Below are 15,986 nucleotides of genomic sequence, written 5' to 3'. Positions count from 1 at the left end.
ATAGTTTCAAAATTTGAAATTAAAACTCATGAACATTCTGGAAAAATACCATGACACTCATAATGCTCAAAAACATAGGTTAAAAATTTCGAAAATTATCGAGAAAAAACAATGTTGCGGTTTATCGGATTTATCAATTATAACCATAAAAAAATGAGAAAAATTATTTTTATCAACTTTTAAATTTTAGATCTGAAATATATGATAAAATGCAACATGTGACGTTTTTCCTTAGTCATGAAGTATGTTTTAGTAATTTTTACTAATTAAAGTCACTATTTATGTGATTTTTTATCAAAAATTCATAAATCATGCATAAAGACTTCTATATAGCCAAATATTTTACACACATCTTGTAAAATTGCATATGACAACATACTAAATTTCTATGACCATATTCGAAATATAACTCATATTAACCTATTTAACCAATTAAATACGATTTTAACTTGAAAAATACATATTTCGAGCATAACAACTCATTTTATTATGAATTTTACAGGTGATTAATAGATGATATATGTGAAAACATATCCAAACACCACTGAAAAAAACGAAGTTTAGCTATTTTTAGTCCAAAAATGACATTTTATCATAAAAATCACATTTTAATGTCATTATTATATAAAATGAACAATAAAATCCATAAATTAAACCCAAAAATCCTAAAAACATTTTAGGACCAGAAACTTTAACATACATAATTAATTTCATGATATATCATAATAAACACAAATTTATAAGTTTTGTTTGTTAATCATATAACTCGGAAAAATAATAACCGATTTGCATGCAAACAACCTAAGACTCTTGATACCACTTGTTAGAAATCTATATCTCATTATACTCAACATATTCATATATGTTGCAAATTTAATTTAGTTATAAAATTAATTTAGATCTTATGCATGCAAACCTAAGTAGAATAAAGAAGAAATCGTTTTCTTTACATTGTGATTTCGGATATATGGGCACAAATGAGTTCTCCTACTCACTTGTTCTTGAGTTTCCTAATATTGATGAAAAAGGATTCAAGCTTAGAATCCCTCCCAAGGATTTATACCCAAGATAACCTCTTAAAGACTAATATTATTATTACTAGAACAATACTAATCTTAATAAAATTGACCCAAAAATTGTTTTGGTCTCTTGGTTTTTCGGTCAAGAGAAGAAGATTTTGGAGTCTTTATTTCTCTAGTTTTTCTTAGAGAGTTTTTGTATTTCTTACACTAGAAATATTATGTAAAGTATGAATGAATAATAATAGAGAAAAACTCTCTATATTGCTCTTGAAAACCGGTGGGGAGAGAGGAGAAGTGAGCCAATGCATGGGCAAGTAATTCTTCTCAAGAAAAACTAGGTTTTCATGGCTACAAACTAGTTTTAATCATTATGCTCTCCACTTAATAATTTAACACAATTTAAACATTGTATTCCCTCCAATATTTCGGTCCATATAAGATAAAATGGGTTCCATTTTATCTTTGTCAATTTATCAATTTGTCACATGTCCCAAGTCATGTAAAATTGTCATGCATTTTTAACATATTAAAAATCAACGTATTAATAAAAATACGTCATGTACAAAATCGACTTAGTAATTCATAATTACTTGTACCAAAACGGTTTATCAATTATAAATCACGTCTTGTATTTATAATAAATTATTCATTCAGTTTCAATTGTTTCCGTAAACAATAATTTCACCTAAGCAATAAAACAATTCGATTACTTAGACCGTATCTTATTTAATCAAATTACAATGAGATACGTAAATATTACTTCCAAAATCGTCCGTCAATTTTAAGTAATTAAATTAACTCGTATCGTCATACGATCAATTAAATTTTTAATTAAGAGTGTTACCCTTTAGGTATGACCTAAGGGGATCAACTGATCACCACCGTCGCACGACAGTAATGTCAAACTCTAGTCAGCCAATCATTACCCATATGTGTGGACCAGTTGACTGTAAAATATTACTTCCCACATGTATTCTTGAAATGAGACTTAAACATGTGATCAGCATGATCGACAGTTGTGATCTCATTATTGTTGGAGGACACATATTCCAACACCTTCGGCGACGCATTGGTGATGGGAAGGATACGTTGGTGTGGGGCCATGCCTGGATACCAAAAACCCAAAGAGGTAGGGTGATTTCACCGTGTGTCCAGGGTAACGAGAATATGTCAGTTTCTGAGCTCCTTACTACCAGTGGGAGCGAGTGGGACGGAAGCAAGCTTGCACAATTCCTCTTACCTTTCGAGCGTGAAAGGGTGGATAATACTAGGATTAGCCAGAACAAGCCCTCGGATATTTAGTCAAGTCAGTGTGTAAGATGTTGGCAGGGGAGGCGTGGGTTGCGGCTGAACCGTTTGATCGAACTAGGGACAAATGGCTTTGGAATAGACTTTGGAAAGTACCGGTCTGGCCCCGAGTCAAGCTTGTCTTCTGGCAGCTGTGTAGTGAAGCTCTAGCAACCAAAGGAAATATCGCTTCTCGAATTGAAACTGAGGTATCTTTATGTTCTTTTTGTAATTCTTATATCGAGTCTAGTATCCATTTGTTTCAGGATTGTCATGTGGCACGATGGGTATGGGAGGCGCTCGGGTTCGATTGGGAGGATGAGGGTGGCTGGAGTAGCATGAGGGAGTGGATTGAAGTGCGGTGGAGGGAGTTCAGGGCAGTAGAGTACGGAAAATTTATGGTGGGTTGTTGGGCTCTATGGGAACACCGTAATAAAGCAATCTTTGACGGTATCAATGTTGATCCAAGTAGCATTGTAAGGAGAGGGGGTGATTTCCTTTGTGAGGGGGTAGGCAAGGAGGTGGAAGGTGACGGCTGGAGCAGGTATTCGGTGGAGGGGAGGACAAATGGAGATGAGGGACGACAAGAGTGGCATGCGGCTTCGACGAGCTATGTGGAAGTTAACGTTGATACGGGAGTTAGAGAGGGAGAAAGGGTGGTGATATGGGGAGTTTGTAGAGACGAAGGGGTGTGTGTGTGTGTGTGTGTGTGTGTGTGTGTGTGTGTGTGTGTGTGTGTGTGTGTGTGTGTGTGTGTGTGTGTGTGTGTGTGTGTGTGTGTGTGTGTTATGGGGCTTCTCCATTGTCCGAGACCAGAGCTGGGAACCTTATTTTGCGGAAGCGGTGGCTGTGTTTGACGTTGTTCATGAGGCGGCTTGAAGAGCATACAAGAATGTGATCTTCGAGAGTGATTGCTTAGAGGTTATCAACGCTTTGAATGCTAAAAGAAGTGGGAGAAGCGGTTTTTCTTTGATAATTGTCGATCTTCTTATGCTTTGTACTGTTTTTGTTTCTGTTTTGTGGTCGTATACCTGTAGGGAGGATAATTGTGTGGCCCATGCTATTGCTCATCTAGTTCCTAGAACTGTTGGGAAATCGAGCTGGTCGGGTTTCTTACTAGTGTCTGCAAATCCTGCTGTATTATTTGATTTATCGTTATTATAGTAAGCCCTTCGAGTCTTTTCTTCAAAAAAAAAAAAAAAAACAATGAAGCTAATTTTTTTACAAACTCCTGCGAATGTAGACTGTTCAAGCAATTTAAGGAGAATAAAGAATATTCTACCTATCCTATTTTTATTGTTATCTTTTTTATTTTGGAATTTTTTCACAGATCGAATATCGTAAACAATCTATTTTACCCCTTAAATTAAGTAGAGTTGAAATACTGTTATTACAGTTAAGGTAGTGGTGACTGGTGGTTTATTATGTAGCGGCAATATTAAAGGATCAAACTTTTCCATTATTATTAACAATAACTTTGGGATAAATTTTAACATGATATGGAATTGGTATGTAGAAAGTAATAAAATTTTAATAGTTAATTGGTCTTGCTTAAGACCGTCTTACCTTAAGACTTCTCATAACATTTTTTTTATTTTCACCTATATTGCAATCAAATGTAAAAATTGTATTAAATTAATACAATCATTAAACAAAAATTGGTAAAATTGTACTCCCTCCTATTCTATATTTTCTTCCCTTTTCCTTTTTGCACAAGAAATAAGAAAGTGAATTTAGACCCCATAAAACACACTACCCCACATGTCATTGAATTTGGGCCACACAAATCATCCTAAAAAGGAAATATGGAAGAAAACCCGAATAACCAAATAAAGAAATAGGGAAGAAAATATAGAATAGGAGGGAGTATTACTCACATAATTTTCTACTCTAATAAGATTCAACTTTTAATACACTTAATTACTCCCATTATTTAATTGTATTCAAGACTTCAAGTAGTTTTCTACTCTTAATAGGATTCAATTTTTTTATAATACAGTTTGTATTTTCATCAAACACTAAGCTTAAACATTAGCTTTTTTTGTGATACTACGGTTTTCTGGTCTTAGCTTACTCGGTCGAGTAGTCCATACTCGGTCGAGTAAGTTGTCGAGTGCTTTTAAACAGGCTACTGTTTTGAGTGCACTAGGCCGAATTGTGAGGAACTCGGCCGAATAGGTCGTACTTGACCGAGTACCTCAGGTACTCGACCGAGTACCCAGTCTGACGGGTTAATTTTCTGCGGTTTTGATTAAAATGATTGGAGAGTATAAAAGGCTTTCGTCAGTTTTCTAAATCACTTTTTCACTTTAAACCTAAACGACGTACACATTCTCTAATCATTTTGATCATCTCCAAGCAAGGGCTATTCGATCGTGCGTCCTTGTATCTCGTTTTCCGTGTCGATTCCGTTGGTAAATCTCTAGCGTTTTCTTAATCAGTTTATGGTTGTCATTAGGGGTTTATGCAAACCCTATATTGGGTTAATTTGGGGGTTTAGGGTGTTTGGTCATCGTATGTGTTGTTGATTGTTGATTATCGTTGTTGTAGGTGACGATGTATTACTCGTTGTGCATTTGTATGATTGGCTGCGGTATAACGGACTGCTATAAACTAGGGTTTCCCTACTCAGTCGATTGCGTAATTAAGTTGAAATTGTTTGTGATTGATTGATTAATATACTGCGTTGGATTGAGATTAGTTGAGTAATATTGTGATTGGTATTGTTGTGATGGGACCATGTTCGGGAGATGGTTCCAACACCATGTTCGCCCCTTTTGGCTCCGTCACAAGGGGGATGTGCACATTAATGATCTAGGTGCGCTTCTTGCGATTAGCGTGGCTTAAGTGGGCAAGGCTGCGGTCCCCCACTGCCGATGAGGGTTACCTGTTGCGATTGATAACCTGGCAGGCTACACCCTTAGGTGATGGAGTTTGGAGAATGATACTACAATTGGATTGGTTGTATTGATTGTGTTTGTGAATTCTTATCTTGTTTAGACAGTTGACTAACCCCGTTATTGTTTTCAAAACTGTGGTGATCCATTCGGGGATGGTGGGCAGTTGATTGAGCAGGTATGGCTGGGGATAGCTTGCGGGTTTGGATGGGGCCGAGTCATCACCGATCGCTTAGCTAGCTTCCGCTGACATTTATTCTTTAGTTCCTTTTTGGTTGTAAACAGTTTTTGGTAAACTGTGAGTTGTACTTTGATATACAGTTCGTTATCTTTTAATAAACGTTCTTAGATGGTCTATTTGATATACTTTACCTCGGGCAACCGAGATGGTAGCACCTTAATATGCTAGGGTGGTCTTGATAAGGCACCTTGGTGTATGAGAGTGTTATAAAGTGTTATCAGAGCGACAATTTTGGAACCTGAACCAATGAACAAAATGAACATAGGACGTCTAACTAAAATGAACCCGGGTGGGAGTTGTTTTGAGCTACCACAAAGGCATAGGAGACGTCCTCAGGCCGCAATTTAGCCCTTATAAGTTTGAGTCGGTCACTACGGGGTGTGTCAAGGGGATCGTTATGTGTATGTGTGTTCTATGTATGTGTGTGTAGAGTGAATGTATGTATGCTTATAAAAGGTGAAGTATCATGATGTGGAGTATATGGAAATGGAGTGAAGATATAAAGTGAGCATAGTGTGGCATGTTATGTTTAATTCATATGTTTGTATGATAAAGGTTCACCTTGGGTACTAGTTTTAAGAGTGTCGAGTTGCTATTGTTTGCATTGTTAAAGTTTAAGTTATTTTGTTAAGGAAATTTGATATGTATGAAGTCCGATTATGGAAGGGCTTTCTTTAAATGGTCATAAGTCGAGTTCTAGGAATGATATTGATGTGATTCTAATTGGAGGTGATAGCTTGTTCTCTTACGATTCTAACGATTGGTCACACGCCCAAAAGGACCAAGAAATGAGGAGGATATGACTGTTTTACGAAAACTGGACGCTGTTGAGAATTGCGCAGGATCCTTGACCGAGTACGTGGTACTCGGCCGAGTATCACTGGTAATAGACTGAGTTCGGTGTTTGTGATTTAGCCGTAGCCGCTGGAATATGAACACTCGGCCGAGTAGAGGCAGTACTCGACCGAGTGGGGCGTACTCGATCGAGTACTTAAGATACTCGACCGAGTATGCCTTATGTTCATTTTTGATCCGCTAATGGAGTTGGAGTACTCGACCGAGTAGTCAGTATACTCGATCGAGTAGCTCGTACTCGGCCGAGTACTTCCAGGTACTCGACCGAGTACCTCTTTGGCGGAGGTGATATTTTTTTTGAGTCATAGACTATGTGCTTACGTTTGTCTTGGGTCTTAGAGGATTATTTTACATATGTGTTGGTCGCGATACGTAAGTTACCGGATCCTATGATGTGGAGAGTACTACCTTATGATGGGTGTGAGTTTGGTGTATGGGGAGGACATGTGGTTATATATGGTTGTGGTGGATAGTGGAAAGAGGAAGTGAAATTGATGAGCTTATTGAAGCAAGGAGCACATTTTATGAGGTATGGTGAGTGTTATAGTCGTGAGCTTGAGTAATGTAGTAATAAGTGTATATGGTAAAGAGGTAATGTACTTCTGAGTAATGTGAGAATGAAAAGTTTGATATGTGGGATGTGAATTGTGGTTTTTTTTTTGGATATGTAGGGGTCTAATAGAGGGAGATGGATATGACTATGTTAGTGGCGGATATGTGTACTAGGAAGTCATGATAGAAGAATGGAAAGGAATGGTGTTTAGTGAGCCTAGGTTTATGGATGCCGCAACGTGGATTTGTATATAGTAGTTGTATTTGGGAATTTGGATTACTAGGAGGTGAGCCTAATGTGTAATTCTTAGGGAAGTAATGGGATGACGTGAATCTTGATTTCTGAAGATGTTATAAGAAGATGTAATCAATTAAGGAGAAACCATTGAGTGGGTGGATCTATTGGTGGTGAATATGAGGGAGTAACATGATGAGAGAGATTGTTGATAAGAAATGAATGAGAAGTTATTGATATAGACTAATAAAATTTGATTTTTGGGAAGTAATAAGTAGGTAACAAAATGATTAAAGAGCTAGGTAGTAGGAGTAATGAGTTAAGTGGATTATTGGTGTTGGCAAGTGAAATGGGACAAAAAGGATGGAAGGGAGTAGAGTAAATGTTCATGAGGGTTAGGGGACATGAAGGTAAGGGATCATGGAGGTGTGGAGTACTATAATGTGAACATGAGTTGAAGGTTATGTATGATATCGAGGTGACATTATAGCCATGAGTTTTGAGGAACTAAAGGGATGAGCATTTGGTAGAGTAATTGCATGGTGTGAGACTTTAGTGGTAAGTGAAGGGAGTAGGATGATCAAGGATAGAACTAGCATGAATACTGAGGCAATTTTGTTGATGGATTTGATATTCGTTATTTGGGATAGTAACCGAGGATATGAAAGTAACTGTTATATTTGGAGGTAATTATGAGAGGGTAGTGATACGGAAGATGGTGATGTCGTGGTGTAGTCACTAGTGGTTAAGGATGATGGTGGTTAACGATGATGTTAAATAGGGACGTTAGCCATTCTAAAGAGGTTAATTTTGTAGAGGCTAGATTGGTATGTATGGGTGCAAGAGAGTATAAGATATGGATATAGGAGGCGTTTGCTAGTAGTTGAGTATTAATGATATGGTTATATCGGTCAGGAAGTGGTAATTATGTGGATGGGAGAAGGTGTTATGAAAGGCTTATGAGTTTAACCTGGTGCTAGCGATATACCTTACCAAATGGTAACTTTCGTGATTAGGATTGGCTAGTTAGATTTGATTATGGGTCTATGATATGTATAAGTAATTGTGTGAGGTTCTGACCTCATGAGTAGTGGTATGGTACGATATTCATAAAGTTGTTATCTGTTTATTCCATGTAACATGTTGCGTGGTTGGATGAGTCGTGAGATGATCATTGTGTCGGGACACTATTTATTAGTAATGTGGTTGTTGTGTTCTGGGTTGCGATCCGGGCACGGTACTCCGTCTTGCGATGCCGGTACTTTTGCGCTGCGGTGCAGCTGTTGGTGGTAGTGTTGCGATGCCGTCATCGGTTGTGGTGGAGTATGCGAAATACCGGGGAGACGAACTTCTGAAAGTATATGTACGTCTAGTATGGGCATATAGATTGTTATTCTGTTCACTGTTGTTTCCTGTGATTTTCGGCTTGTGGGTGAGAGTAGAGTATAATATGGAAGAGAGTTGTGCATGTGGTTGTTGTTGTCATAGAACAGTGATATTTTGTTGATGGGCCATAGTTTTGGGATGTTGTAAGAATACTTTCGATCTTGTTTTAGATGAGACATTGTTGACATAGTTGTGGCAAGTAATTGGGGGAGCATGTGTATACTGAGCTAGAAGTTGCCGGTGGTTCATAATCTTGGAGTGTTGGGAATTAGTATCATGTTAAGGTATGGACGAGTTTGGCGGCAGTAAAAGGGAAATTCGAGGACCTAGTGAGTGTGTAACAATTTATGGATCGTGAGTGATGTTGTGGGGATAGGTGCGAGAATAGGGAAGTATGTGGTTGTGCGGTAATGTGAAAGAGTTGAAGTGGTGGTCATGCTGAGGATTTGGTATATGTTAGGTGGTGTGCGGAGTGTTTAGGGGTGTGGAACTATTAGAGAAAGAGAGCCTTGGATATGGAAATGGGTATCGGTGTTGAGGTTATAGTCGGTGATCGGTGATATGAAATGGTGATAATGGGACGAAATAGATAAGGATATAGTATTAGTTAGGTTACGAGGACGTAACATTTATCTTAAGAGTGGTAGGATGCGACAAGGGAAGTTTGATGGTTGTGCATGTTGCAGTGTATTTGGAAGTTTTAGTCTTGGTTTAGAATAGGGATGGACTTAGGGATATATTATTAAAAGTAGAGGTTATGATTGTAGTAGTATATATTTTATATGTATGGTTATGGATTAAGGTTGTAGGTAAGTATGGTTGTGATAATGTTGACGGTTTTGGTGGTTACGTTTATGAGTCTGAGTACATTTCGAGGACGAAGTTCATTTTAAGAGTGGTAGAATGTAACATCTCGCTTGGTGAATTGTGTTGGTATTGGATTGGCTAGTGAGCGGTATAAAAGTAAGACAAAATTGGCGGCGCTGGTGTTTTTGGTATTCGATAATACTATGGAGTTAATGATAGGCTATTGCACACCTATGCAAAAATAAATACCCCAGACACAAATTAATGTAGTACGTGGGGGTCGAATCCACAGGGAGACGATAGTTGTTAAATAGTTTTTAAGGAGTGAATTTTATCTTGAGTCGATTATCGTATGATTGGTTGGTTGGATAATGGAAGAAAACAATAATGATAAAGATATAGTCTAGGGAGGTCGTGTCACACATGCAAATTATGTAAATGCTCAAATTAAACATAGGAGTTGATAAATCGTTAATTGTTTAGGCTTAGAGATACCCACCTCTCAATATTAGTGTCAACCATAGACCGGGTCCTAGAGAAACTCTCGTTTATGACTAGGTCGTCCTACTACACATGTTTAGTCTAATCCGATTCCGTGCCTCTCGACTTATAGAACGAATTAACAAATTTAATCTAAGATAGTGATCAGTTATCAAAGACTAACAAAACAATGCAAACATGTAAAAGAAACAATGAAACGGTATTATAACATCCTAGTTCAACAATTGCAAGAACTACTTATGCATGGTTTCCCTTATTCCCTAGACAATTGAGTTACTTATGCATAATGAAAACTAATCTAATGACATATGAAATGATAAAGATAAACATACTAACTAGCGATGTAAATGGCAAATGAATAACAAAACAATATTGGACAAAAGATTACCTTAACAATTGGGAATTGACTTGGAAATGAAGAACAAGATAGAACAAATGGAAATAACTTGAAATGTAAATTGTATATAACTTGAATAAAATTGTTTATAACATAATGGAAGTGCAAAAAGTAAATCTAATCTAACCTAAACTAAGAACTAAAATGAGAGTATAAAAGTGGTGTAGAAAGTATATAAGAAGTGTTGAAGTCTACACCCTTTATATAGAAAATGAGGGGTGAAACTTAGAGTAAATACAAGGGGTCAACCCCAAGTATTTTCTCTTAATTTCTTGATTAATTACCAAAGGAATCCTAAGTGAGCCATTGTAACACCCCCGTAATCCAAGTGCCTTACCAGGACCACTTAAGGCATGAGAATGATACCATTTCGGTTACCCGAGGCAATGATCATCAAATAGACAATAACGAAACGTACTTTAATAATAATAAAGTTTAAAGTGATACAACCAAATAAAGAAGGCTTTAAAGCAGGATGAGAGAGAAACTAGAGAGAGAAACTCCTCTCTAATTTCTAACAGATTTGCTTCCTTCCTACGCAAGCATGGCGAGAAAGAAGAAATCATCTAATAATCCTATACAATCTAATCAAAAAAATCAAAAACACGTTGATATTACGCTTTCTAATAAGGGGAAATCCCCACAACGTCATATTAGGTTTTCATCGCAGGAATTTGAATCTGATTTGGAATCTATTTTGGAGAACGACGAACAGCGGGATGAACCTGTTTCAGAGCTGGAGGCACCGAATTCCCCAATAGTCCAGATTACACATGAAGATGTTGCTGGTGAGGTGAATTACTGGTCTACTTCAGTTTTTTGTTACATTCTTGGTGCAAATCCGCCGAGTAATGTAATTTCGGGTTTTGTTAAGAGAGTTTGGCAGGCTCAGGGGCTTGATAAAGTGTCCTTTATGCCTAATGGGATCTTTCTCGCTAGGTTTAAAACGAAAGCTCAACAACAAGCAGTCTTAACTAATGGTCATCTCCTTTTCGATAATAAGCCTGTTATCGTGAAAGAATGGACGCCTGAGACGCTGTTGGTTAAGCATGATGTTACTCGTGTGCCTATCTGGATGAAGATATTTGGTTTGGATGTGAAATACTGGGGTTTAGAGAGCCTGAAAAAATTGTGTGGGACTGTAGGTACTTTCATTAAGTGTGATAGTGCTACTGCCCATAGGGATTTTCTAGGGTTTGCCAGGATTATGATAGAGGTGGATATTGGTCAGAATTTTCCAACAATGATCTCATTTAATGATGAACATGGTGTAACTCAGTCTGTGCGAGTAGTGTATGACTGGCTTCCTTTGGTTTGCACTTCTTGTAAGGGGATGGGTCACCTGGCAGAGAATTGTAGGAAGGAGAATCCAAAAACTGGTGTGAAAAAGGTTTGGAAACCTAAGGTGACTAAAACTGCTGCTGTTCAGGTGCCAAAAAAAGTTCCTGTGCAGCGGACATCACCTCAGGTAGTTGTCAGGGCAGCTGTACCATGTACTCCAACTGTTGCAGTGGATATTGTCACTCCTGTTGTGGTGTCTAAACCTATTGTTGAGAGTTCTCTTCCTCGCAGGTTCATCACCAGAATTCTTAGGTCTGACACTGGGGAGAAAAGAACTTTTACTCCAAGGGGGTTGCCATTCATGGAAGCATTATCCCAGTCTATTCAGAAGACTAAGCAGAGTATAATTCTGAATAGAGTTGTTGAGAGAGGGGAGTCTAGCCAACCCAGATTAGATAATGGATAGTTGTGGATCTTGGAATATTAGGGGGCTGAATAATCCAGTTAGACAAAAAGAAATAAGGAGGTTTTTACTCCAGAATAAAGTTGGATTATTTGGTTTGGTAGAAACTAAGCTCAGAATAAGTAGTTGGAATAAAGCTAGAAGTATCATATGTGATCAATTGTCTATATGTACCAATTTCAGTTTTCATAAAGGAGGTCGAATTTGGGTCATGTGGGACCCTCAGTCTGTGATTCTGGATGAATGTGATGTTAACAGTCAATGCATCCATACAAAAGTGTTTGATAAAGCTAGGCAAAAGCACTTTTGGTTCACTGTTGTTTATGGGTTTAATAAACCTGTGGAGAGAGAGCCTTTGTGGGACAGTCTTAGGAGGTATCATGGCACTGTTACTGGTCCCTGGCTAATTTGTGGGGATTTTAATGCTGTCATGGGTAAGGATGAAAGAATTGGTGGGAACCCTGTCACCCTTGCTGACATTAGGCCTTTGCTGCAGGTGGTCCAAGACTGTAACCTGGCAGACTTGACAGCTAAGGGTAATTTCTTTACTTGGACTAATAAGCATGTGTATGGTGCTAAAGTCTATAGTAAAATTGATAGGGCCTTATGTAATGATGATTGGATGGTTCAATTTCCTCTTAGCTATGTTCATTTCCTGCCTGAAGGCATGTTTGATCATAGCCCTTGTTTGGTTCGTTTTGATGAGGTGCAGAAGAGGAAGAGCAATAGTTTTAAGTACTATAATATGTGGGCTATGGCTGATGAGTTTGAGAACCTTGTAAAGCAAGGCTGGCAGGTGGAGTTGCAGGGGACTCCTATGTTCAGAGTGGTTAAAAAGTTGAGGGGCTTGAAGGGTGCCTTCAAACAGTTGGACAAGGAACATTTCTCTGATATTGAGAACTTGACCCACATTACTGAAATGGCCTTGCATCACTATCAGAACATTCTTGCTAAGGACCCCCTGAATGAAGAGATTTGTTGTGCTGAGAGGAGTTGTGCTCAGGAATTGACTGCTTTGATTCAAGCCAGAGACAGTTTTTTGAGGCAAAAAGCAAAGACTGATTGGGTACAACATGGGGATGATAACACCAAGTTTTTTCATGCTAGCATTAAAACTAGAAGAGCAAAGAATAGGGTTTATCAGGTGAAGGATAGACATGGGAAGATGTGTTCTGATCCTGAGGGAATTAAGGGGGCTTTTGAGGAGTATTACCAGAACCTGCTGGGTACTTCCCACCCTGTGACTGCCATTAATGAGAAGGTGGTGAAGTCTGGTAAGTGTTTGACTACTGAACATTGTGAGGCACTTACTGCTCCACTGTCGATTTGAAATCAAAGCGCAATGTTTGATATTCCTGGAACTAAGGCGCCTGGCCCTGATGGGTATAGCAGCCAGTTTTTCAAAGATACTTGGCACATCGTGGGGCAGGATGTGACCAATGCTATCAGAAGTGCATTCCAATCTGGGTCACTCTTAAAGCAATGCAATACCACCATTATTACCTTGGTTCCAAAAGTTGATATGCCTGAAACTGTGATGCAGTTTAGGCCTATTGCCTGCTGCAACACCATTTATAAATGCTTGTCTAAAGTGTTATGTAACAGATTGAGAAATATATTACCTGACATTATCAGTCCTTCCCAAGGTGCATTTATCAAAGGAAGGGACATAGTGGGTAATATACTTATTTGCCAGGACTTGATTAAGTTGTATAAGAGGAAAGCGTGTTCACCAAGGGTTCTTATGAAGTTAGATCTTCAAAAAGCTTACGATTCAGTGGAATGGTCTTTTGTGGAAGGAATGCTTAAGGCTGTGGGATTCCCTGAGCTTTGGGTAACTCTTGTTATGCAATGTGTATCCACTCCTACTTACTCTATAGCTCTGAATGGAGAGAACTTTGGCTTTTTTCCTGGCAAAAGAGGATTGAGACAGGGGGATCCTCTCTCCCCCCTTCTCTTTACTCTATGCCTGGAGTACCTTAGCAGAATCATTGGGGTCATCCAGCAGCATAGGAAGTTCCATTTCCATCCTCTTTGTCAGAGAATCAAGCTCACCCACCTTTGCTTTGCTGACGATCTTATAATGTTCTGTAAAGGGGATAGGTCTTCTATGGAGTTATTGATTCAGTCCTTTGAATATTTCTCCAAAGCATCAGGCCTTGTTATGAATAGGGGAAAATCCAATATTTACTTTAATGGAGTTGATGACTTACTGATTAAAGATGTTGAGGAGCTAACTGGTATGAAGAGAGGCACTGTACCCTTCAAGTACTTAGGTGTGAATGTTTCTCCTAAAAGGTTGTCAGTCCTGGAATGCTCTTCACTAGTTGACAGGATTGTGGAACGTATTCAAAGGCTAGGATCAAGAAAGCTTTCTTACGCTGGTAGAGTTGTCTTGATTCAGTCTGTGCTTAGTTCTTTGCATACTTATTGGGCTCGTATTTTTGTTTTGCCCAAGACTGTTATTGCTAGAATTGAGGCTACCTGCAGATCATTTTTATGGCATGGGAATGAGACTCGTGAAAATCCTGCTTTGGTCTCTTGGGATGCTATATGCCAACCAAAAAAGCAAGGTGGTTTGGGGATTAAACGGTTTTATGAATGGAACCTTGCAGCTATTGCTAAATATGCATGGTGGATAGCTGTAAAAGCTGACCATCTGTGGGTCAGGTGGGTTCATTCTGTTTACATCAAGTCTGGTTCCTGGTGCACGTATAAACCTAAAAACTCTCATAGCTGGGCTTGGCGTATGGTGTGTAAAGTCAAAGATAAGTTTAGGGGCTTACTCTTTGAGAATGATTGGTGCACGTCTGGTGCTCGGTATACAATTGGTCTTGGCTATAAGTGGCTCTTACCTGATAGGGAACCTGTGAGGTGGTACCCTTGGGTTAATCAGCGATGGAGTGTGCCTAGACATCTGTTTTGCTGCTGGCTTGTAGTACAGGGACGGTTGTTGACCCAAGACAGGTTACGGAGGATGCATATCATTGATCAAAATTGCTGTGTACTATGTGGGGTTGATGAAGAAACACATGATCATCTATTTTTTGACTGTGTGTTTAGCAGGAAATGTAAAACCTTGGTCTCTGACTGGTGTAAGATCAAGTTCCCTGATCAGAACAGTATTGATTGGTGGTTGAAATGGAGGAGCAGAAGCTTTGGGAGGAAGAAGGGAATGGCTGTTATTTTGTCTAGCTTGATCTATTGGATATGGGCAGCACGCAACAAGTGTAGAGTGGAAGGAATAGTGTGGAGGCCTGAGTTTATTCAGCAACAAATTCGTATTGAGTCGTGTATGCGCATTAGCATGTTTAGAAGTAACAATGATAAATTTGTAATGTGGTACAATAGTATTAAGTAGGATAGGGGTGCCTTATATACCTACTATCTTATGTAATTGGGATCTTTGATGATTTTAATGGAATTACTTACCTTTTCCCAAAAAAAAAAAAAAGTGATACAACCAACTCCGAAACTGATAAATGAAAATACAAAGGTTCTCGAAACTGTCAAACGACTAAACAAAATAAGAGAATGTTGGACACAGCGGAAGACTTGTAAAACAGCATCGTGATGACTCAGCCCAGCTATCCCATGCGCATCAGCTCACACCTGCTCAATAACTGCTCACCATCCCCGAATGGATCACAACAGTTTTAAAAACATTTAAACGGGGTCAGTACTGATTACATAATACAAACAGCTGCAATAAAACGATATACAAATCAAACAATTCCCAAACTCCGTCACATCACCACACACCTGACTACACACTAATGTGTGTAGTCCTGCTAGAATACCCATTGCAACAGGTATTCCTCACCGCCAGTGGGGACCGCAGCCGTTCCCACCTAAGCCCCGCTCATCTCATCCCAGCGATAAACCCATGTTCTTAATGTTCACATCCTCCTTGTGGCGGGTTCCACAGGAGGCGAATCAAGGGCGTGAAGCCACTCCCGCAAGTAACTCCACTCAGCCAGGGACACACCCCGAGAACCACAGACAGATATACAACAATCACTTTATACGGTTACAATCACCAAATACCAATTCCTTTATGAT

General features: G+C 38.8%; 1 protein-coding gene across 1 annotated transcript; it reads left to right on the top strand.

The window, feature by feature from the left end:
* Positions 1–12,135: 12,135 nt before the first annotated feature.
* On the top strand, positions 12,136–13,254 carry LOC141614164 (uncharacterized). The gene has a single exon (XM_074432918.1). The coding sequence runs from the start codon at positions 12,136–12,138 to the stop codon at positions 13,252–13,254; it is 1,119 nt and encodes a 372-aa protein (XP_074289019.1).
* Positions 13,255–15,986: the final 2,732 nt, after the last annotated feature.

This window comes from Silene latifolia, chromosome 11, assembly GCF_048544455.1.
Source record: "Silene latifolia isolate original U9 population chromosome 11, ASM4854445v1, whole genome shotgun sequence".
Classification (NCBI taxonomy): Eukaryota; Viridiplantae; Streptophyta; class Magnoliopsida; order Caryophyllales; family Caryophyllaceae; genus Silene; species Silene latifolia.
This window is presented reverse-complemented; position numbering and strand designations above follow the sequence as displayed.

What these genes read in the sequence shown, in the direction of transcription:
- LOC141614164 (XM_074432918.1), top strand. Translation starts at nt 12,136, where the DNA reads ATGTGGGACCCTCAGTCTGTGATTCTGGATGAATGTGATGTTAACAGT.